Here is a 23134-nt window from a genome sequence, read left to right on the forward strand (position 1 = left end):
GAACAGACACCATGACCAAAGAATTTTTTTTTTTTAAGATTTATATGTAAGTACACTGTAACTGTCTTCTGACACACCAGAAGAGGGTGTCAGATCTCATTATAGATGGTTGCAAGCCACCATGTGGTTGCTGGAATTTGAACTCAGGAACTTCGGAAAAGCAGTCGGGGCTCTTAACTGCTGAGCCATCTCTCCAGCCCAAAAGCAATTCTTATAAAGGACAACATTTAATTGGGGCTGGCTTACAGGTTCAGAGGTTCAGTCCATTACTGTCATGGCTGGAGACATGGCAGCATGCAGGCAGGCGTGGTGCTGGAGAAGGTGTGGAGAGTACTGCATCTTTATCCAACTGCAGCCAGAAGACTGTCTCCCAGGTAGCTAGGAGGAGGGTCTCAAAACCACCCCCATAGTGACACACCTCCTCCAATAGGGCCCCCTCCTAATAGTGCTACTCCCTGGGCCAAGCATATTCCAATCACTGCAGTGTGTGTGTGTGTGTGTGTGTGTGTGTGTGTGTGTGTGTGTGTGTGTTAAGTCTCTGCAAGTTGCCTGGGCTGTCTGTGAGTTTGTGTTCTCCTACCTCAGGATCTTGAGTACATGCCTGTATTATCAGGCCTGGAATGATCCATGGTTTTGTCTTATGTTTCTTTCTTATATAGAAACCTGCTAGAACAGTCATACACCATCTTAAATTTTCACATATGTATGAAACCTCTCTACATAAGGAAATGAATATAACTGAAGGGCTCTCTAACAGGCCCAAGTGTTGTAAGCACGGCACCTGCAGGTCTTGCCCTCTCCCTCTCCTTTACTAAACCGCTAGATTACACTCCTAAAGATAGCCACCAGGGTCCATTCCCTGATTTGACTACTTCTTTATGCCTTACTTAAACACCATGTCCAGCAATCAAAATTCATCATTCAGCTACACTGGCTGATATGTCCATTAGGCAATTGACAACTTGTTCTAGCACAGATTTCCCCTTTTCTCCTTAAAAAAATAAAAAAATAAATCACTCCTGCAGAGACACCTACTGCTGTCTTTGCCAGATCCAGAGACAGCCCCGCCCCAACCCCTGCTGGTCCCCTATAGGGTAATAAAATCCCCTTTGTCTTGAGAAGTCGGGGTCTGAGTATTGCCTCTTCTATAGCCACACATTTTTCTCTCAACTTTATAGATCAAGTGCTTTAACAAAGTAATGGCAAATTCCCCAAGTCACTCCCCTGCTATTATTATAGTGAAGCCATTGGGTGCAGCATTCCTGAGTGGCCACACTTGTTCCCCATGTCCTTTCTCCTGTGAATAAACTAACTTTGACACTAAGTCATCATGATTCTTTTCCCAGCACAGTTTAAGAATATGGGCTGCAACCTGGCAGTGATGGCACAAGCCTTTTATCCCAGCACTCAGGAGACAGCGACAGGAAGATCTCTGTGAGTTTGAGGCCAGCCTGGTCTACAGAATGAGTTTCAGGACAGCCAGTATCTGAGAGGCTGCATAGAGATGAAAAGATGAAACCATACACAGGTGCTAAGAAAGAAACAGTCACTGTGCTTGGAGGACTGGGCCCTCTTGGAAATTCTGGTGAGTCAGACGCAGTTTCGCAAGGGACAATCATGCTGTAACCCCACAGGATCTTCTCAAGGGGCCTTGGTAATGGAGTTCATTAGAATTCTCAAGAGTGATGCCGAATGTCTCACAGACGTAGCCGACATGGGTGCGTTCACGGTGTCCAGGAACACGTACTCAGCATCGCACACGTTGTCATGCTACGCCGCGAAGCGTTACGTTAGCGAATATGCCACAGTTTCCGATTAAAACCTACCACAGAGGACCCAGAGAGACGTCGCGTAACCAGGAACCACTCACAAAATAACCCCACCGCCCGCCCGGCACCCCACGACAAACGCGCCGAAGAGGCGGGGTTTCCGCTTCCGGAGGCGGATTGTTGACGCCCGCTGCTGCTGTGGTGGCGACCGAGCGGTTGGGGAGGGGCTGACGAGGGCGGGCGACGGCGCAGTGACAGGCAGCGCGGAGGGTGCCCCCGGGGCGACGATGGCAGAGGGACCCGAGGAAGCCCGGAGCCGCCCTCCGGGGCAGGACGGCGGTGGCGGGGACCGCGAGCAGGTCCCTTCCGGGCCAGGCTCTCCCGCCGCCGCCAACGCCGCCCCCCGGCCCCCGACCGTCGCCTCGGCCGTCTCCAAGCCGGAGCCGCAGCAGCAGTGCGAGCTCCGCAAGCGCCGGGACGCGGGCGCAGAGCCTCAGGAGCCCGGGGGCTGCGAGGCGTCGGACGCCCCGGGGCGGCTGAGCGCGCGCGAGTACTCGCGGCAGGTGCACGAATGGCTCTGGCAGTCCTACTGCGGCTACCTCACCTGGCACAGCGGCCTGGCCGCCCTCCCCACCTACTGCGGCCCGCCGCCAGCCGCCCCGCAGCCCGCAGTGCCCCCGCCGCCCCAGCCGCCCCCTCCGCCGCCGCCGCAGCTGGCGTACTACAACCCCTTCTACTTCCTGAGCGCCGCGGGGCCTGGGCCGGGGGCGGCCACGGGCGGCGCCACCCCGACGGCCGTCGCGGGCCTCACGGCCCGGGCCCCGCACGTGCAGGCATCTGCCCGGGCGGCCCCTGTGACCAGGGTGGGCTCTGCAGCCCCTGCGCGGACGGCGAGCGACACCGGGCGGCAGGCAGGTGAGAACAGGGGGTTGGCGTGGGTGGGTAGGATATAAGAGGCCTGTGCTCTTGCCTCAGTATATAGGCCAGGCTAGCCTCAAACTTGCAATGAGACTGGCCTGTGCTAGCCAGAGGGGTCTTTTGAAGGATCATTGGGCAAGTATGCTCGCTTTTGAAATATGTAACTGGGGAGCTGCTACCACCGTTGACAATTTCCACAGACGTCGGTTATGGTTTGCCCAGACCCTAAATTCTAAAAACACACTGTGAGACAATGCTGATTGTTCTTAAGCGAAGACCTGGCACTACCAGTAGATTCCCTTATTCCTGACACTAGCCCTTCTTGGGTGTAGAGACCTATGCTTATCAGACCATCCTCTCGGTAAAGTCTAGGCTCTGCACAGATCCAAAGCGAAATTTAGGTGGCAAGCCCACTGTTGGAGGATTGAGATTAGAATACTAGAAATCACCAAGACTTGGGCTGTGTAAAGACAGTGGAACTGAAAGGTGGTTGACATGGTTACGGGAGTAGAGCTTTGACTGGGCTCAAGCCTGTTGATCTTGAATATCTCTAGTAAATGATGTGTAGTAACTAGAGTCTTAGCAAACTGTAGGAAAATTTGCAGCCACTCTTCTGAGTCTGGAGGCAGAATGATGGGATTACTGGCATAGCTCACCACGTCCAGCTCATTACTTTAGAAACATGTTCTCTTGATGGGATCATTGCCATTGGCTGATGCAAAACTAATTTTTAAAAGTTAAGTTGGACCTTGACTTTACTTTGCCCCTTCATTATCTGGCTTGGTTCTTAAACTTGTGTGAGTGATTGGTTCATTTTTTCTTCCCAATTTACAGGTAGAGAGTATGTCATTCCATCCTTGGCCCACAGATTTATGGCAGAGATGGTGGACTTCTTTATTCTCTTCTTTATAAAAGCAACCATTGTCTTGAGCATCATGCATCTCAGTGGGATAAAGTAAGTTAAGAAACCTTACTTTGGAGCTGCTGCCTAGGTATCTTGTCTTGTAAATTCTATACATGCTCGTGGGGACCAGATGGACGTCCAAGACCAAGGTTTCTCTACGAGTCTTTACCAGTTGTATTTGTTTCCTTATTTGTTGTTTATAAATGTGTTTATGTGTAGCCAAGAGGTCTGCTTTGGGTGTCTTCTACTCTCTTCTATATTTTTTTGAGGTAGGGTCTCTCATTTAACCTGGAGCTTGCCATTTCAGCTGGACTGGCTGGCCATCAAGTCCTGAAGATCCACTGGTCCTCCCTCCCAAGGCTACATAGGTATATAGGTGTCCTGGGTTTTCGATGGGTTCTAGGGACCCACTCAGGTCCTCACATAAGCACTTTACCCACTGGGCTATCACAAGCCCCTTGTTGGTTTTAAGAAAGAAACAAAAGAGGAACCTCAACATGGTGTTTAAGATCTGTGGGAAAAAGGTAAAAGGAGTGAGGCATTGGTGGCACACTCCTTTAATTCCAGCACTCAGGAGGCAGAGGCGGGCAGATCCCAGTGAGGTCAAGGCCAGCCAGGGTTAGTTAAATCCTATCTCAAAGATTTTAATAGGTAAAAGGAGTCTTCAGACCTAGCTTGTTTCTATTAACCATTCTCTTGGCCCAGGAATGTATTAGTTTCCTTCTTATTGGCCTATAAAGTCTCTGCCATGAAAGCACAAAGGGGCTGGATAGATATTCAATGGTTGAGTACCCACTACCTGTCCAGAGGTTCCAAGTTCAGTTCCCATGTCAGGCAGCTCATCACTACTTTTTAACTCCAGCTCCAGCCTCCACTTCTGCACACAAGGCATACATTTGTACACATATACAAACACATTTTCAAAGCACAAAGAGCCTTGTAGTAGTAGACTCAGTAATCAATCTTAGTGGGGTTGCTTTCATTTGAGCAAATTCCAATGCAAAGTATGGCATTTACTTAAGAAACTCAAGTCTTAGGATAATGTCTGATCCTAATTGCTAAGCATTTTCTATGAGACACTAATTTGCATATATGAGACAATGTCAGAATTGAAAAGGAGATAGGAAAGTCAAGATACAAAGTGGTGTTAAACCGGGCCCCTACCTGTCCACTAACACAGCCTTTATTTTTTGCATTTATTTGGAGGTCTGAAGAAAGTTGCAGAACTTGACCTCTCCAGCCTTAACAGTCTGCTGTAGTTTCTATTGACAAGATAAAGTCTGAATTTCATCACATGGTTTAACAGATGTCCACATTCTTAATCACAGTCTCCTCACATGGTGAAATTGAGCACTATCACTTGCCTCAAGGCTTTCTCTCCTGCCTGGAGCTTCTTCCAGATTCTTAGTCTGGCTGGCTTCTCTGCATTCTTTGTATTGTATTGTGCACTTAGAAATGTCATTTCTGGCCAGGCAGTGGTGGCACAAGCCTTTGGGAGGCAGAGGCAGGGAGATTTGAGTTCAAGACCAGCCTGGTCTACAGAGTGAATTCCAGGACAGCCAGGGCTATACAGAGAAACCCTGTCTCGAAAAACCAAAAAGTCATTTCTGAGGCTACTTTTTTGTTCTGTTTTCCTTGCTAGGTTAGAATCTCAGTGAAAGCTGAAACTTTTAGTATCCCCTTGCTGTGCTAGTCTCCCCTCTAATGCCTGATAAACACCATAATCAAAAGCAACTTTGAAAGGAAAGGATTTATTCCTTCTTACAGCTTCTAGTCCATCAGTGAGGGAAGTCAGGACAGGAACCTGGAGACAGGAACTGATTCAGAGGCCATGGAAAAATGCTGCTCTTCATGGCTTGCTCAGCCTGCTTTTCTTATAGCACCCAGGACCAGCAGCGCAGGGGTGGCACCACCCACAGTGTGCTAGGCCCGTCCCACATCAATCATTAATCAAGAAAATGCCACTCAGAGTTGCCTACAGGCCAATCTGATAGAGGCATTTTCTTAATTGAGGTTTCCCAATTAAATTTGAGTTTACAGACCAGTCATTGTCATATCATCGGGGCTGGCATCTTATGTGCTCTGCAGTGCTCTACCACTGAGTAACATACCACCCCACGATCGGAACCATGCTTTTGCTTTTATTTACTTAGGTATTTATTGTTATTTTTTGAATAAAGTAACGGATATTCTGTGCACTTTGTTAGTGAGAACCTAACAACATAAAATCTCATCAAAATTTTATGACCTAATTATGGGAAAATAGTACAACTGACCTAGGAACTAATTCCTTATAGCCTCAATCCCTTCTTTTTGTGCAGGGACATCTCTAAGTTTGCCATGCACTATATAATAGAAGAGATTGATGAAGACACATCAATGGAAGACCTGCAGAAAATGATGGTTGTGGCGCTTATATACAGGTTGTTAGTTTGTTTCTATGAGGTAAGCTGCTGACTGGAGCAAATAACTGTTTTAATGATATTTTAAACTATCTACTTAGGAAAAGAAATGACAAGTTACAAATTTCTTTGTAGGTTTTTTTTTCGTAGTTTTTGAAATTAACATTTTCAAGTTAAAAAAAAAGGTCCTAAATGCTAAATTTTGGGAAAAAGATGCCTTGTTATACATTTCATTTTTAGAAATAAAATTTCATTCGCAAGCATATTTGGTTCAAATATATATATATATTATGGCCGTGTGTGTGTGTGTGTGTGTGTGTGTGTGTGTAAGTAAGCAAGCAAGCCCATTGCTCTATATCCAATCCTCTCTTCTTTTTGAAAATGTCAGTGAGTTCTGATGGCAGATCTTGAAAGTAGTTGGACTTCTTGCATCTCAGCTTACCCAATAAGTAGTTGGGATGGCAGATCTTGTGCCATCAGATCCAGCCTTTATATAGTGTTTTGTTTGCTGAGACAGGGTCTCAAATGTAACCTGGCTCGATTTCAAACTTGCCAATCATCTTTCCAGTCTCTGGAGTTCCGAGATGGCATGTGCTAAGCCAGCTTAAATGGTTAAGTTTCTAGTATTCTAATTACATAGAATACCTGGCCCTCCAACATGTCATTCTTTTTTTTTTTAAAGATGTATTTATTTAGATTATTTATTTATTGTTATATGTAGGTACACTGTTGCTGTCTTCAGACAGCACCACGAGAGGGTGTCAGATCTCATTATGGATGGTTGTGAGCCACCATGTGGTTGCTGGGATTTGAACTCAGGACCTTTGGTAAAGCAGTCGGTGCTCTTACCCGCTGAGCCATCTCACCAGCCCCAACATGTCATTCTTACAAAGCAAGAAGTAACATTAGAAAAAAAACGTTTAGGGCTGGAGAGATGGCTCAGCAGTTAAGAGCACTGACTGCTCTTCTGAAGGACTTGAGTTCAAATCCCAGCAACCACATGGTGACTCACAACCATCTGTAATGGGATCTGACGCCCTCTCCTGGAGTGTCTTAAGAGAGCTACGGTGTACTTGGATATAATAAATAAACAAACCTTTTTTAAAAAAAGAAAAATGTTTAAAACTCTTTAAAATTGGCATAGTAAATTATTTTCAATTATCCTTTTTTTCTTAGATAATTTGCATTTGGGGAGCAGGGGGAGCTACACCAGGAAAGTTCCTGCTAGGACTTCGAGTTGTAACATGTGATACATCAGTACTCATTGCTCCAAGTCGGGTTTTAGTGATTCCTTCCTCAAATGTTAGCATCACAACGTAAGTCCTTTGCTTAATCTACTTTACAGAAAAGAAATTGTAGCTGTCATCTTCTGCTTCTTCTTGTTATTTTTCAAGTTTGTGAAAGTGAACTGATTTTTTGCATTCTCTGGCTCTTTTATCCATTTCCATCCTGTATTAAGTGGCACAAGATTGTGTTCAATATGCCAAAAATTACAGGTCTGATACAGTGGTTTTTTTTTAAATATTTTCATCACTGTAATCATATTGACTTAGATGGAAGTTTATGAGCCCGTCTTTCCATTGCTACCCTATGACATACATTTTCAAAATGATTTTTATGAAATATGTCACAATGATAAGATATTTGGGTGTTCTCAGTGCTCTGCCTAGTTTTCTTCTCTGGCCCTGTGGACTACCTGGTCTCGAGCTACTTTATAAAATACCACAATCTTGATCCAGAGGTGCACTGCCTCCAGCTAATGCCATAGTTCAATGCTGGCCTTGGCGTGCAGTTCCACTGAGGGTGCAGTGGTGATGGAAGCTGGGGAGGTGAGTGAACAGTGATCCGTTATATCAAACAGAATTAGCTATAAACGTTACAGGAATAATTCAGGCTAGATTTTGCTGACATATGCCGACTGCCTTATAACTTTGGTGTTTTAATTCTGTTTCTTTTAATAAGTCAATGTGGTTAATGTTTATTGAGCATTTTTGAGGTACCAAGCACTTTAGTAACTTAACATAGCATTTTGACTTCATTTTCACAGTTGTGGATTCAGAGTCCAGAGTTAGCCACTGACAGGCAGGAATATAGCATTGTAGGGTGATTCTCTATTTTGAGCTGCTGCTGAAAGCTTCTTAGGACTTCTTTTAATTACTGGAGCACATGCAGGAACTGATTGTTTCCAGTAAGATAGAAAGTAGGACTACAGTAAGCACACTCAGTTCAGAAGATTCTAAAAGCCCATAGAATCCATGACTATGGAAAAGGTAAGCAAAGAGATGTTCTTTTCTTCCGACAAAATAGAACATATTGTTAAACTGTTTCCTCATTGGTGTTCTTAGATGTTCCTAACTGCCATGCATATCAAAGCTCTAGTGTTCTATGTAGCGTTCTTTAGAATAGAACAGGTAGTTCAACTATATTGTTTGAAAACACGTCAGGAAAGATTTAACCATGCTCTGAATGCTGTAGACATGGACAAGATATCTAGTCAGCCATGACTGATACAGCCTGACTTCTACTTCTGCTTGTTTCCTTTAGGTCCACCATACGAGCTTTGATCAAGAATTTTTCTATTGCTTCTTTTTTCCCTGCTTTCATCACACTGCTGTTTTTTCAGCATAATCGAACAGCCTATGACATTGTAGCAGGAACCATTGTGGTAAAAAGAAATGGGGTCAGATGATGCCCCAGAACCCTGAATTCCACTCTTAGGAATAATGACAAGACTAAATTATGTATCAAGACCATCATTATCTCTGGGTTACATTAATTGATGATTTAAAAATTAAAGCAGTCACTCTAGTGTGATGCAGGGGGCTGTTCTGAAAGTGTTGACTGTACTTGAATGTCAAGGAACTTTTCCAGGAGGAAAAACTATTAAATTTAAGTGTTAAAACAATTCTTATAGGAAACAAAGCAAATAGTACCATAATCAATATAGGCAAATACATACTTAAACATTTAAGATAACCAGAATTTGCTGGAAGTATTTTCAGCTTTAAATTCTCTAAATCAAACTTTAAAATTTTAATTTTGACTTATTCTAGAGTAATTGAAAAATATCCAATTGTGTTTTATAAACACCTATAGAACTCCCACAACTCTTCTTATTATTAAAGCTGCTTTTTGTGAGCATTGAAAAAGAGCATCAACTCAACAACCTACTTACTCCATGGCAGGTGTTGGGAGGAAAGGGCTAGTGAGGAAGGCCTAGGAGTCCCTTCAACCCACACTTCAAGGATATTCTAGAGTTTGCTGCAGTAGTGGTGGGATATTTCAGCTTCTTACTGCTTATGTATTTGGAGGCAAGATTTTCAAGATGATGAAAATGTACTGAGTCATATCATTGATATTTTAAAAAGGTAAGTTAATGATTGCCTTCTGTAGGGGGTGGGGTGGGAGTGAGGAATTTTCATTATAAATTCAGCTTAGAATTCATGTGCTCAAAAATCCAACTATAAATATGCAGGAGGAATATCCACCAAACATTCCTAGTATGTGCTCTCCAGTGTTCTGAATGTACCTGTAGACTCTATTCATGCACAGTAAATTCCTAAGGCACTTCTCTATTCTATACAGTTCCAAAACTGTCAAAAAACATCAAGGTGTTAAGAGTGTATTTTGTGAATAACTTAAATACTAGCAGCCTGTGAAATATTAGCAGTTTTCCTATTATGAATTGTTCTCTCTAAAGCAAGGCAGCATATCATCTTCAGACTTTATTCTAGCTTCTCTAAGCTCATTTTGGCCTGTTAAGAGATGAAATTTGGAGAGAGTGGGAATGTTAAAGCAAAAACTTTGTGTAATGTCATTGTACTTTGCTCTATTGGTGAAACATTGGGTTTATGCCTGTGTGCTTTTCTTGTGAGTTACTAGCTGTACCAAAATGTTAGCTTAAAACTTTACTTCTTACTCATTCTTGTATAGGATTTTCCCGAGAAACACTAAATCATATTGCACAAGCAATCTTTGTTCCTGGGTTTTAAATAGCAAGAGCAAGCCATGCGCTGTCATTAATGTATCAACCTTCAGTGGGCTATTCTTTGACATTTATTTAAAACTGTGAAAATGCATTTAATGTCTACAGATACTTTAAGAATCTCCTAAGAGGTCATTGTTCATCAACCATGGTTTCTCAAAAATAGTTTTATTTAAATACAACTTCACAAAAAGCCTATTATTTGTCAAGAGCAGTACATAGAGCATGTGCTTGTGGCTCTGGCAGGATTTTAAAGCTCTTCAAACTCTTACACTACAAAGCAGGAAGCTGGTGTGGACACTGGCCACTGATGAAAGAATTCAAGTTGAAATGTGCTTCACCCACACAGCTCTGGAGTATTTGATTATTGTTTCTGAAGTTTTCACTGAGGATATTTTTATTTATACAGTAAAATAAACAAGTAGTTAAAATTTGTTATAGTTTTCTTTAGATCCAGCTGTGGATTCAAGTTGTGCCATATAGGATGTAAGATAAAGTATTGCTTTGCCTCCACAATAGAACCTCAATCTGTTATAAGGAGAAAAGGGAATCTGGCACATTTTTTACAGCCTCCTTCAAAGAACATGTGTATTCATTTACAAAAATACTAATCTCTGTCAAAGTGTAATTCTCATGCTGAAGCTGTATCCTAAAAGGGCAAAATGAAGTTCAGAAATGAAGATCTTTAATGAGCATGCCCTAAGCTGAAGCCTTGGGACTGGAGTCTTGTTGCTGCATTGCCATTCAGTCTAAACAACTGGCAATGAGAAAGTCAATACTCATCACTGAGAATGATCTTGGAAGTAGGTAACAGCACAATGACAAACCTTACTGAGTATTCTTTGTGACCATAAACACATGCCGTTTACTTGACAGTGTTCATTGCTTGATTCTGCCTACAAAGCATTTACCTAGTTGCCCATGCCTCAACAATGAGTCTTCAAAGGATCTTTAAAAGCCTTTTAACATGTTCACATCAGTGATGAAACAATTTACACACCTGTTTCTGGCACAGGGAAGGAGTTGAAATTTTCCATTTGCAACTTAGGCTTCTGAATGAAGGAAGATGGGGCATTAAACTTTCTCTATCTCTTTGAGGATGATGCCTAGATTAACAGTATTCCTAAACTCTGACAAGTACTGGTTCAGCTCCTTGCCATCTACCATCTACATAACCAAAGACCAAAGTCCTTACTTGTGCCTGGGTGAAGGTCCTCATTTTGGCTGGTATTTGTAGATTTCCTTATAGTTCACTATAGTATGGCTTGCCCTGAAAACAGTATCTACTGGCCCACCTATAAATAAAACAGCATTCTATTTTAATATTTGTATGTCACCAGTTTGTATTTTGTGTCTCAATAAATACTTATGTCAATGTCCACAGTGTTGTCTGTGCCTATTTCTACAGCTACAGCAGTGTATTAAACCATGTTCTTTTAATAGGACTGGAGCTTTGTTCAGTGATAGAACACTTACTTTGCCTAGCATATGTAAAACCAAATACCTAAGTACAAACTACCTGCTCATGAGCTCAGCTGCATGTTAAATTCACTTAGAGCTGTGATTACCCATTACAACATCAGATGACTAAATTTTAACTCAGTGGGAAAAGCCTTTATAAACCAGTCCATAGTGCACTGCCTTTCCTCAAGGGAAGTTATCTGAGTGTGGTAATATTAACTGTGTAAAGCCAGTAAAGAGGCTGACGTAAGAATACTGCTGCAAATCTAATGCCAGCCGAGACTACAGTGTAAGATCTTATTCTTTAGGAATTAAACCACGTGTGTACAAACTTCATTTAAATGCAGCCTGACCTGAGTGCTGCTCTGGACAATTTTCTAGTCTAAGCCAAGCTACCAACTACATATTTGGGGGCTACAGAGGATTTTAAGAGAAATAAGAGTCAAGGGGGTAGGGAATTCTACTCCATATTACAAACAAATGAGGGTTATGACTAACTTGGTCATATAGTTGCTATCTATAAGATCTACAACATCCTTATTTCTCAGTGTTACTATAGCAAATTAGTTTCCATTAAACAAACTACCCTGTATAAAATTTCTGCTGAATCACTTCTTGGCCTTTAAATCACGTGTCGTATCAGTTCTTACCCTCAATGATTTCAATTGAATTTCAAGTTTATATGAGCCCTGGGAAGGATATGCTAACCATGAAAACATTCTTCCTAGGCTAAATCTTTACTGTTATTTTTAATAGTTTTACTTCAAGTGGTAAAATGATAGTTATAAACTAGCACTTAATGCTTAAAATGACATCCCAGACCTGACAGCATTAAGTGACTTGAGGGACCTGTAATGATGCAGTCTTGCTACTATCCAAAACCAGCCTGTCAATCTGAGGATACATCCTAGAACATACATTTATACATTCTACTAGTAAGCACTCTCAAGCCCACTCAATCCAATGAGGCCAAGAGATAGACCTGCCACCATGACTGGGGAGCCACATGCACCTAGCAAGGAAACTAGAAGTATGCCCAAGAATCAAGTCTCAAAACCTGAATAGTTTTACAGACACTGGAGAACCAAAAAGTTGCCAATTTTAATATAAACCAACCTACTCTAAACATGAGCACACACAAAGGAATACTAAAATGAAGCAAAATTATTTTCTACACATTTTACAGAAAAGGGATATGCCCTATTAAGCTCCAATTATTTGGACATAGAAAATGGCTAAGGAATGGCCTACAAGGTTGGTAAGACAGGTTTCCAGTATTTTCTACCAGCATTCACCAGACTCCAAACAAGGCTAAGTGTCAGGTATAGATTATTAAATAAAATATTAGAAACACAAAAAGCTCTACCCTCAAATCAATGTGATGATAGCCTAAGATAGTAAGAAAAACGTCTTTTCATAAGGACAAAGCAATAGAAATTCTCAATGTAAATTCAACCAGCCTGAAGTTGGCAAATTAAACACAAACTAACAAATGCCGATCCTAATTAAGGACAAAAGTGTAAAGTGCTGCTCCAAGTTCTTTCCTGGACTTTAAGTGAGCTAAACGTCTAGTCATACAGGTAACGTAGTAAAAAGCCCATTAGTTTTATAAACTGTTGAAAATGCCTGAGGCATATTATCTCCAATAATGTGAGCAAGAAACACTGTCTAGGCCCCTAGTAAGGAAGCTAGAAGTACAAACAGAAAGGGTTGTACGTTTATTTTCAAAATTTAAAGGGAAAATATTCGTGCAAATTAAGTAAAGACAGCATCAGGCAAAAGGGAGGGGCTCTTCTGTGTTCTGCAAACTCAGTAACTCTTGGGCCTTACCTGATACATACCCTTTGGGGTTTCTAATCAACCACCCTTCCCATTAATATTGTGTGCCTTCACTATGAAAACTGTTAACAAAACTTGCTTCATAAAGTTTTATTGATGGCATTTATCCCATGGTTTAACATGTTAATTATACTGTAATAAACATGGCTTTAATATTAAACTTTTTCCTTATTATCCAAAGTCACCACAGTCCATTTCAGTAAATATAAAAATATATGCTTAATACTTTGTACAATACTGGTTTTTGGTCCAAACAAAACTGGATCAGAAAAGCCAATAAATTCAACTTTAAGAATCCCCAATTTTTTTTAAAGATTTCCAAATGGATTTAGGCAACTTTGAATAATGAGATTTACATAATAAAATCTGAGACAAGACTAAACAAACAACAAAAATATGTCTAACATAAAATTAAAATTTCAAGTTCACAGATTTATGTTATGCCAAAAAAGTACAGAAACAAAATTGTATTTACAGAAGTCTCATAATAAAATAATGAAAAAGGCAAGACAGTCAATAGAATGAAAATATAGAAATAGCATATACTTATTAAGTGGAGAATGAACTAGATCTAACAAGTCCTTGGGATGGACCATTCTTTAATCAGGTTTTCTCTATCAGAATTTTTCTGTGCACAATACATCCAACTCACTTCACACATACACCACCACAAACTCCGCATAGAAATCATTCATTTCAATGTCCTCTAATCTATACAGGATTCTAATCTATACAGAATTCCCCAGATATAATTACAATTTCAATGCACTCCATTAACGCATCAATGCACATAGCAGTGCAGACAGGTTCTATACAAAGCCATTCACCGTGCAGGCTCTATTCCTGGGTACAGCCAGACTATGCCAATCAGTGAATAATGTGCTGGATCATAAAATGTTTCTGCTGAAGAATCAGTCAGTCACCAGTCTAGCTATTATTTTCAAAAGAGAATGGGTTATGGGGACAGGACTTCCATAAAGAAAAGAGGACAATTCCAAAATTAAAGAAGTCCTTAGGCAGATCTGACTTCAGATAAGCCCAGCATGTAGTACAATCCAGTATGAGAAAAAGCAGGGCACCAGCTGTTGATAAAACTGTTGGGTATAACACCTTTGTGACCTTTATTTCCTGCGTCTAACAGCAGTCTTTATCTTGCGACCAGAAACTGAAGTTCCAGAAGAAGAGAACATATTTTTCCCATTTGACCTGTGAAAAATAAAACATTACAATGTGACACAACGCCCAAGACAAAGAGAGGACTCACTCATATCATTTAAAATGACCAACAACAAAGTGGAGAGGAAAATGTTGTAACTTGCTCCTTTTGTCTCAGATTTTAATATAAACCCTCCAATTTACAATGTCATAAACTGATACTGGGTAACACTATTATCCAAACTATATTACTGCATCCTGATTTACTTTTAAAAATAGATACAAGCCTTTACCAATGTAAATACTCAATGAAATAATCTTACCCCACTGTAAATGATGCTGAAGACTGGCTGAATGGAAAGCCCCCTGAACCTGAGGGCTGGGTTGAGGCTGCAGGCGTGCTGGGACTTGCACCAAATGTGAACACTCCTGATGGATTATTGTTTGTGAAGTTGAAATTTGTAGTGCTGCTACCAAATTGGAAAACTGAACCTATACAAATTAAGCAGAAATATTCCATTAATGACACAAAATGTTATTTAGGATTGACTCTGACCTGGACATACTAATCATGGGTAGAATTAAAACCTTAGCCAGGCATGGTGGAGCACACCTTAGTCCCAGCACTCAGGATGCAGAGAGAGAGTAAAGAATCTCTGAGTTCAAGGCCAGTCTAGGTCTACAGGCCAGACTAGAGCTGCCACAAAACAGGAGGGATTTTGGAGTACACATGGCTAAATACAAACACAAGAATAGAAGATGAACCTTTCAAACCAATAATGAAACAAAACTAAGGGACAAAATACTTAACAAAAGAATTCACAAAAATGGAACATGCATAGTATCCACAATAAGAGAATTATCATCCAGCAGTGACAGCATATGGTGTATACCAGCCAGAGAAGTTTGTAATAAAGTAACTTCTAAAGTATGAGGCATAGCTTTCCATTCAGTGAATCCACAGCAGAATACATGACCAAGAGAAAAACATTTACTCTCCCAAAGATCAGTATCCTCAACTCAGTAACGTGCAAGACAGCATTTCCTAACCAAAACTAACTCAAATACAGGCAAATGGATAGGCTGCCATTCAGTGACTCACTCTGCAAGAGGTAAAGAAGCAAGGTTGTATAACAGCAAGAGCCTACTTATAAGTATCAGGCAAAATTTTATTTTCTAGAGGTATCAGTAAACATTAGAGTCCAATGGACAGAGAACAGTGGTCACCATTAGAGTGACCAAAGAACACTGTGATTAGAATAGCCTCTGATCACACATGGCCTCCAGCTGTCTGTACACATAGCCAAGCTTACACTCTCTCATGGAATCTTGTGATCTTTTGTGAGTCCATATTTCTATTTGAATGATAGTCAATTTTGAAAGAACACAGCATTAAAATATAGTGCTAAATCAGTTGCATTTCAAAAGTCATAACACCTAAGATATACAGAGGTATAAGATAAGATATACAGAGGGAAGGCTAGCAGCATTATCCACATGCTGTGAGAACTCAGCATAAAGTCTAACTTCCCAAAGGAAACTCAAATCAAATATTACCACTCCACAGCAGCCTAGAGTGAAACGGGGTTGAACACAACCTATACCTAAATCAGAGTAAGAAACATTTTAAATATAGTTTAATGCCATCAAATACAGTTGACTGAAACTCTGCAATGTTTATTGGTAAGTGTGAAACACCACAATAAAGACATTAAAAATTAAAACATACACATAGTTTCAAAGTACAAAGAAAAAATTCTATTTTAAGACACCAGACTGTAAGTATAGATATCAAGTACAAACAAACTTACTGGCATTGGCTGTCCCAGAGCCAAATGCAGTCTGACTAGGCTGCTGTCCAAACACAGGAGGTTGGCTGCTACTTGACACTGTCCCAAATGTAGGTGGTGGTACAGGCTGAGAACCAGCAGAAAATAATGCTGTTGAAGATGATATAGAGCCAAAGCTTGGAGGGTTAGGCTGGCTGGCACCTTGACTTTGTCCAAATGTAGGAGTCTGGTTAGCACCAAATGCTGGACTGGCAGATGGTGCTGAATGTCCAGTGCCAAATACAAAGGAGGATCCTGGAGGCCAAGAAGTGAACATTGAGATTTATAGTAAGATAACCCTTGAGAAACCTCTGAAAATCCACAAATTTCAAGCCACTTTCACACTCTTATCTTGATTACACTTAGATCAGAACAATGCCACTATTTACTAAACATACACTAGGCTTAACAAAAATTTCAATTACAACTTTCCACCTTTGCAACCAACAATCTTTTACTAGTAAGAAAGGTGTGCTCACATAAGGTCTTATATTATTCCTTGGGCTGGCCTGGAACTCAGTAGCTTAGGCTCAACAACTTTTTCTAAAATGATGTATCTCAAAGACTCACTATGAATCACTGTATAAACACACATCCCATACGATCACTATTTGGTGGCTTATAAATTTGACATTTCAAAAAGGCAACTTGGAAATGTTATATATTCTTCCTAAAATTAGAAAATACTGTTCAACCTAAAAGTGCACATTTCTCCACAGGTGAAAACTTAAATGATTTGGAAGCACACTGCAACTGGCAATTCAGCAAAGCCAATTCAACTACAAAACCTATTTTTCCCTCCTAACACAAAAGTACCTGAAGAGCTTGACGTGGTTGTAGCCCCAAAAGTGAACCCAGAAGATACAGTACTATTACTACTGGCTCCTGTTCCAAATACAAATGGAGAGGCAGCTGAGGCAGTGCTGGACGTGGTGGCTGGCTTGCTATCTTGAGGAAATAGCAAAGACTGAGATGTACTGGATTCGGCAGAGTTACCAAAGGCAGAGCTGCCGACAGGATTGCTGGCCTGTCCAAACACAAAGGCTGCCACAGGTGGGTTGGAGGAAGAGGTGGAACTACCAAATATGCCACCACTGGATGAAGTGGCCGGTGCACTTGAACTAGAGGAACTGCTGTTCAAGAAGCTAAAAACTGGCTTTGCTGCACCTTGATCTGCAAAACAACAATTGAGAAACATAAATCCTAAAGGAACAAATCGCCTAAAAAAAAGTTCCTATAACATAAACTAAGATTATTTTTATACAGTCTCTTCAAATAAACATCAATTCTTTAAAATGTCAAAAGTACTTATCTTTTATGGTGTATGAGTTTTCTCATTATTATTTAGCTTTCAAATATAAAGTCCTGTTACTATGTGCATAAATTTAATGGAAAATACACGCTGCCTCACATCCAAATCTATCTTGATATTGTATTTAGAAACCAAATCACATAGTAGAAGCTGGGTACATTTCTATGTGTCTGACTGTGCTGCGGTTTATGTCACATTACAGTAGCAGCACCCTGACTTCAATTTATTCACATGAACAAATCAACATCTCATCATACTGACTGGACTTGAGCATCTGCTAACTCCTGCTAACTAACACACAATGTCACCATGGTGGCACCCTAAATTTCCTAATGTATACATATTTCCCTACTTGGGGACTGTCATTTTATTATTAGACTGTTAGTTAGTGCCTGCCTTTCTTCGTACATTCCTGTGCACTTACTTTCCCTACAAATTTCATAAGCAGCCTAGAGCTTGACAAAATCCACAGAAACTAAGAACTGAAATGAAGGAGACAGAAGAAATGTTTTCCCCCAGGAATGAGTTTGTTTTCTTTTCTATGCTCTTACATTTATTTATCACTGCAGTCATTATAAATTAAAAAGCAGGGCTGGTGAGATGGCTCAGCAGTTAAGAGCACTGACTGCACTTTCCAAAGGTCCTGAGTTCAAATCCCAGCAACCACATGGTGGCTCACAACCATCCATAATGAGATCTGACGCCCTCTTCTGGTATGTTTAAAGACAGCTACAAATGTACTTAGATATAATAATAAATCTTTGGGCTGGAGCGAGCAGAGGTCCTGAATTCAATTCCCAGCAACCACATGATGACCCACAACCATCTGTACAGCTACAGTGTACTCATATACATAAATAAATTAGAAAGCTTAGAAAACACAGGACTTGTTTATGATTGGTGACTTTAAGAAAAGCTGATGCCAGGCAGTGGTGGCACACGCCTTTAATCCCAGCACTTGGGAGGCATAGACAGGTGAATTTCTGAGTTCAGTGCCAGCCTAGTCTACAGAGTGAGTTCCAGGACAGCCAGGGCTATACAGAGAAACCCTATCTTGAAGCCCCCAACCCCCAAAGGCTTCTAATTTCTATGATAATCATGAATTTATACCACCTGAAATAAACTTCTTTTTCTACTTTCTCAGTATTTCAGCTCCAATGCCATACAATAGATGGGATGGGCAACTGCTTTCTATAGATGGTAAGATTTCATGATCAAAGCTGGTTACAATATTTCATTTTTCCCCATTTCAAATAGTAAGTAGTTTTAATTCTTATTTTTTTTTGTAGGTTGTTTTCAAATTTACAAGCAAATACAGAATATGAAAAAACTGCTCATGGTTATGTGAATTTCCCACTTGTGGGTTCAATGAGTGATTCAAATGTGTTTAATAAAAAAAGTATCAAAGTTACAAACTTTGCATGTCTGAAAATAGCTACATTTTGCTTTTATGTCTGATCATTTTTCTAGTTACAAAATGGTTCAGGTTATTTAATTTATAGGGCACTGTTTTATAGGGTGCTGAAGAACAAACCCGGGGCTTTGCACAAGCCTTGGAAGAATGTTTTCTCTATCACTGAATTAATGTCCAGCTCAGTCATTTTTATTCTGAAAACAGTCTTTTTAAATTTAATTTTTACCTGAATGTGTGTAGGCATCAAATACCCCTGGAGTTGGAATTATAGGCAGTTGTGAACCACCTAAAATAGGTGTTGGGACTCAAAACTTGTGTCCTCTTCAAAGAGCAGTATCCATAACTGCTGAACCCATCTCTCCAGCCTCAGTGTCTTATTTTATATGCAGAAAATCTTTCTGTAAATTTTCTAATGTTTCCCTATACCATTCACAATATCTAAGTAATTCAATTTCAAAAGTACATTACAGATGCATCTGTCCATCTTTACACTCTTCTGGGAAACCTCATTACAATAATCAGACCAGACAATGTTCATCCCACTACACCATCAACTGAACAGTTTTACGTCAACCGACTTCCTTTTAATGGGGTTTTTCGCCCACCTCTATTTTAGTTTTCAAATGTTCCTGTTTTCTTTCATTTAATTATATCCACTGCCAATGTTCCTTATGTTTGATGACTCATTATTCATAACTTGTAAATAAAAATTTACTTAAAACATTTTCCCTGACAGTATGTATCAATTCTAATTATAAAATGTCCAAAGAACAGAAAGACATATATAACGTGCCCCATTGTGTACTTTCTATTACAGCTGTATTTCTCAAAATTAGATCTGTACGTTACTCCATCAGAATCATGGAAATTTGGTTGAATTAAAACAGGAAAGCCTGAGTGAGCTCTTAAGAACTTTGAAACAAATACTCTCCATTATTTTCTGGCAGCCACTCCTTGACTTCCTGCATTTGTCAAGGTATCAAATACAACTTGGAAAAAAAAAAAAGGTCTTTTACTATTTACCAGTTGTTGTATTGGTTTGATTTCCAAATGCAAAAGTAGCCTTGGCTAGCTGATCAGGCTCCTTCACAGATGGTTTTGCCACGCTGAAACTGAATGTCGGCTTGGAGGAACTCTCATCTTTGGTTTGCTCTGAATTCCCAAAGGAAAATACTGGTTGACACTTTGGCTCCTCATTGTCGGCTTTCTTTCCAAATACCAGAGAAGTAGAAGTAACAGGTTCTTGCTGTTTCTCCTCTGTCCTTCCCAAAACAAACATTGAGGCAGATGGCAAAGAAGCAGAGTCCACTTTACCAAATGTGAACCCACCCTTGGTAGCAGATGCATCTTCTTTCTTTGCTTCTGTTGTCTTGTATGTGAAAGGAGTCACTGAGACACTCTTAGTGTCTACGGTTCCAAAGTTGAAGCCACTCTTGTTCTCTGAGGTCACTGTGGTGTCAATAGCAGCATTAGGGGGGTTATTAACACCTGCACCAAAGCTAAAGCCTGCAGATGAAGATTTAGGCAGCTCCTCTTTCTTTTCTTGTTGCCCAAGAGTAGATACCCCAAACTGAAATGGAGCTGAAGAAGCTGGGTTGCTTAAGCCAGAAGAAGATCCAAACTGAAAATTATCGTTCTTGCTGTCGTTTTTAATTTCTTCAGGTTTAGAATCAGATAACACTCCAAATTTAAAATCTCCAGTTGGTTTAGAAAATTTAAAGTTTGTATTCATGGTATTTGTAGACCCAGAGTCAGATGAAGTGCCTAATTTGAATCCTCCCTGATCTCCAAATTTAAAATTTCCAGTGCTTGTCAAAGTTTGAGAAAGTCCAGAAGAGGATGGTGGGATACCAAATTTGAAGGCTGAGGGTGCTGGATTTAAAGATGAAGATATCCCAAAGCCTTCAAAAATAAAAAACATACAAAATGACATCCAATTAATGTGCTTATTCTTGTTACAAATTTAACCCCTGCAAGCAACAGCTCATAGGACAACTCTGAAAAGGCCTATAAGCCATTTTCCCTCATTAGACTGGAAAGTCAAGAAAGGCAACAGAACATGTGTTGTGAGGATACTGGGAGCAGTAGGCACTTCCCTATCCTGTAGATGGAAATCTAAATCAACATCAAAACTGTTGGGATATAGTCATAAATATTTTTTAAAATATTAACAATGTAAATCACATATAATCTGACTCTGCAACTTTAGAGCTCATAAATGTCTTAAGATTCAGACACACGAAATAATATGAGATCCAGGTAGCTATAAACAAAAGATAAAAAACAAAAATACTCCACAATAAAAACAGAACAGAAAGGGTAGATGAGGTGATATACAACATTCCTGACAAGAAAATAGAATAGCAGTATGCTTGCTTAGGACAAGCATAAAGTACCTTTGGAAGATGTACCATGTACTAACCATTAAAAATTTGAGTTAGTGAGTGAGTGAGAGAAAGTGAGAGAGAGAGAGAGAGAGAGAGAGAGAGAGAGAGAGAACACGAAAGCAAGCGAGAGCGCACGCACCAAGAGAGACAGGAGATAAACTTTCTTTGTGACTCTTAATCACAATTCATTTTTAAATATTGTGGCTGCATTGACAAGAGCACTTAAAAATAGTTAGCATTAAGGAACTGGAGCAATATTTATAAAGATAAACATCATTACATTGGTAAGACCAAAGTCTCAATTTCTTTAGCTTTTTCTGTTGCTAAAGAAATTGACTATGAAGCACCTAAGTGGTTCAAAACAAGGACTATTAGATGATGTCGAGAAGACAGACCCCGTGTTACTCACCCATGAATGAAAGCAAAGGACAACCAAGCTTTTCAATGAACTTTCATCCTCAGATAAACCATCAATCACATCAATCACATCAATCATGTAGACTAACAAAGTGGGTGTGACAGGTCAAAGTTATGTTTGTTTTTTGATTTATAAAATTTAAAGGCCACTTGAGACTGGGATAAATTACAAAATAAAGGTTAAGTATATAGAAATTCTTCCAACGTTCTCATCTTGAAGGCTAATTCTGTTCAGAGATTTCCTGATCTCCAAATCTAAAGTTTCTAAAATACTTCCTCTTTCCTAAGTTTTCCAATAATTAAAGGAACTCAAATACCAACCTACATCTGCTTAGCATTAATGACCATGTGCGGTTCTTCCTTTATATTTATACATTTGGGTTAAGGAAATGCCAGATGGAATAAAAGCTTAAGCCAGCATGCTTGCTAAGTGTTCCCTTCTGCTCAGCTATACTCAGAAGCTAGATGTCTTTTACAGTAAAGTCCTAAGGGTGTAAGATCTCAGTTAAGTAAGAGTCAAGTTCATACTTAAACCTGGAAACTGAGTAACACAAAAAAGTTCCTTATCCAGATACATAGATGGCATCGTGATGATGAATGCCTAATCATTCATGAATTAAAAAAAAGAAGAAAAAAAAAAAAAGCAAGGACTAGGTCTCATTTTATATAATTATTCAGAGAATGGGTACCTTAAAAACCGAACCTGCCAACACACATTTTACTTTAACTAGGAACTAGAGCAGTTCTTTACCATTGCCTTACCTTTAAACTCAGACTTTGTGCCTGGCTTTGCACTTTCACAAGCTATGCACTTGGAAGAGTCTGCTTTATTTTGCACTAGGCACACTTCACAGTCCCAGCTTCCTTCGGGCTTTTTAAACTTGTCCAATCCTAAACAGCCTCCAGAAGACAGAGAGACAGGTACAGGGCTGCTGCCTGAGGCAGGTGCCAAGCCTGGGAGCAATGGGGAAACGGAGGAAAGTTTTAAATTTATATTACCATCTTAATGATACCAAATTTCATTAACTCTTTCTACACACACACACACAGAGCCAGAGCCAGAAAATAAGCCTTACAGTGTTATAAATAGGAAAGTCTTCTAAGACTGAGTTTCACACTGCAAATAAACATCTTGCCTTAACCTTTCTCAGTAGTGAGCTTATTCTTAAGTGTGAACTATTCCAAATTGTGTGTATGAGTGTGTGTATGTAGCCTGTGGCTGAGATAATGGCTTAGTCCTTCAAGTGCTTGCATAACAAACAAGAGAACCACATTCCAGAGCCCTGAGAACTCATGTAAATGCTGGGTGGACACAGCCCATCTACAATTCTAGCCTTGGAAG

The 23134-nt window shown here is 40.2% G+C and overlaps 2 protein-coding genes across 3 annotated transcripts in view; one reads left to right on the forward strand and one right to left on the reverse strand.

The window, feature by feature from the left end:
- The first annotated feature begins 1932 nt into the window (after nucleotides 1-1932).
- Fam8a1 (family with sequence similarity 8 member A1) lies at nucleotides 1933-8821 on the forward strand. Its single transcript, XM_031359610.1, has 5 exons — nucleotides 1933-2684; nucleotides 3522-3642; nucleotides 5913-6036; nucleotides 7170-7309; nucleotides 8538-8821. Exons 1-5 carry the CDS (start codon nucleotides 2057-2059, stop codon nucleotides 8680-8682), a joined length of 1158 nt encoding a protein of 385 aa, XP_031215470.1. The 5' UTR covers nucleotides 1933-2056; the 3' UTR covers nucleotides 8683-8821.
- A 4532-nt stretch (nucleotides 8822-13353) lies between these two features.
- Nup153 (nucleoporin 153) overlaps nucleotides 13354-23134 on the reverse strand; it is a 49857-nt gene continuing 40076 nt past the window's right edge. For both annotated transcript variants that reach the window (XM_031359609.1, XM_031359608.1), the window contains exons 17-22: nucleotides 22555-22746; nucleotides 20012-20890; nucleotides 17079-17435; nucleotides 16245-16517; nucleotides 14757-14925; nucleotides 13354-14484 (exon numbers count right to left, since the gene is read on the reverse strand). In XM_031359609.1, the coding sequence (XP_031215469.1) occupies nucleotides 14400-14484; nucleotides 14757-14925; nucleotides 16245-16517; nucleotides 17079-17435; nucleotides 20012-20890; nucleotides 22555-22746 (1955 nt within the window). In that variant the 3' untranslated portion in view covers nucleotides 13354-14399. The remainder of the gene's footprint in view (nucleotides 14485-14756; nucleotides 14926-16244; nucleotides 16518-17078; nucleotides 17436-20011; nucleotides 20891-22554; nucleotides 22747-23134) is intronic.

The sequence above is a fragment of the Mastomys coucha genome, unplaced genomic scaffold, assembly GCF_008632895.1.
Source record: "Mastomys coucha isolate ucsf_1 unplaced genomic scaffold, UCSF_Mcou_1 pScaffold7, whole genome shotgun sequence".
In the NCBI taxonomy this organism is placed as follows: Eukaryota; Metazoa; Chordata; class Mammalia; order Rodentia; family Muridae; genus Mastomys; species Mastomys coucha.

Coding starts and splice junctions, on each gene's coding strand:
- Fam8a1 (XM_031359610.1), top strand. CDS start 2,057: ATGGCAGAGGGACCCGAGGAAGCCCGGAGCCGCCCTCCGGGGCAGGAC. Junction 6,037..7,169: donor TGTTAGTTTGTTTCTATGAG/GTAAGCTGCTGA, acceptor TTTTTTTCTTAG/ATAATTTGCATTTGGGGAGC. Junction 7,310..8,537: donor TCAAATGTTAGCATCACAAC/GTAAGTCCTTTG, acceptor TGTTTCCTTTAG/GTCCACCATACGAGCTTTGA.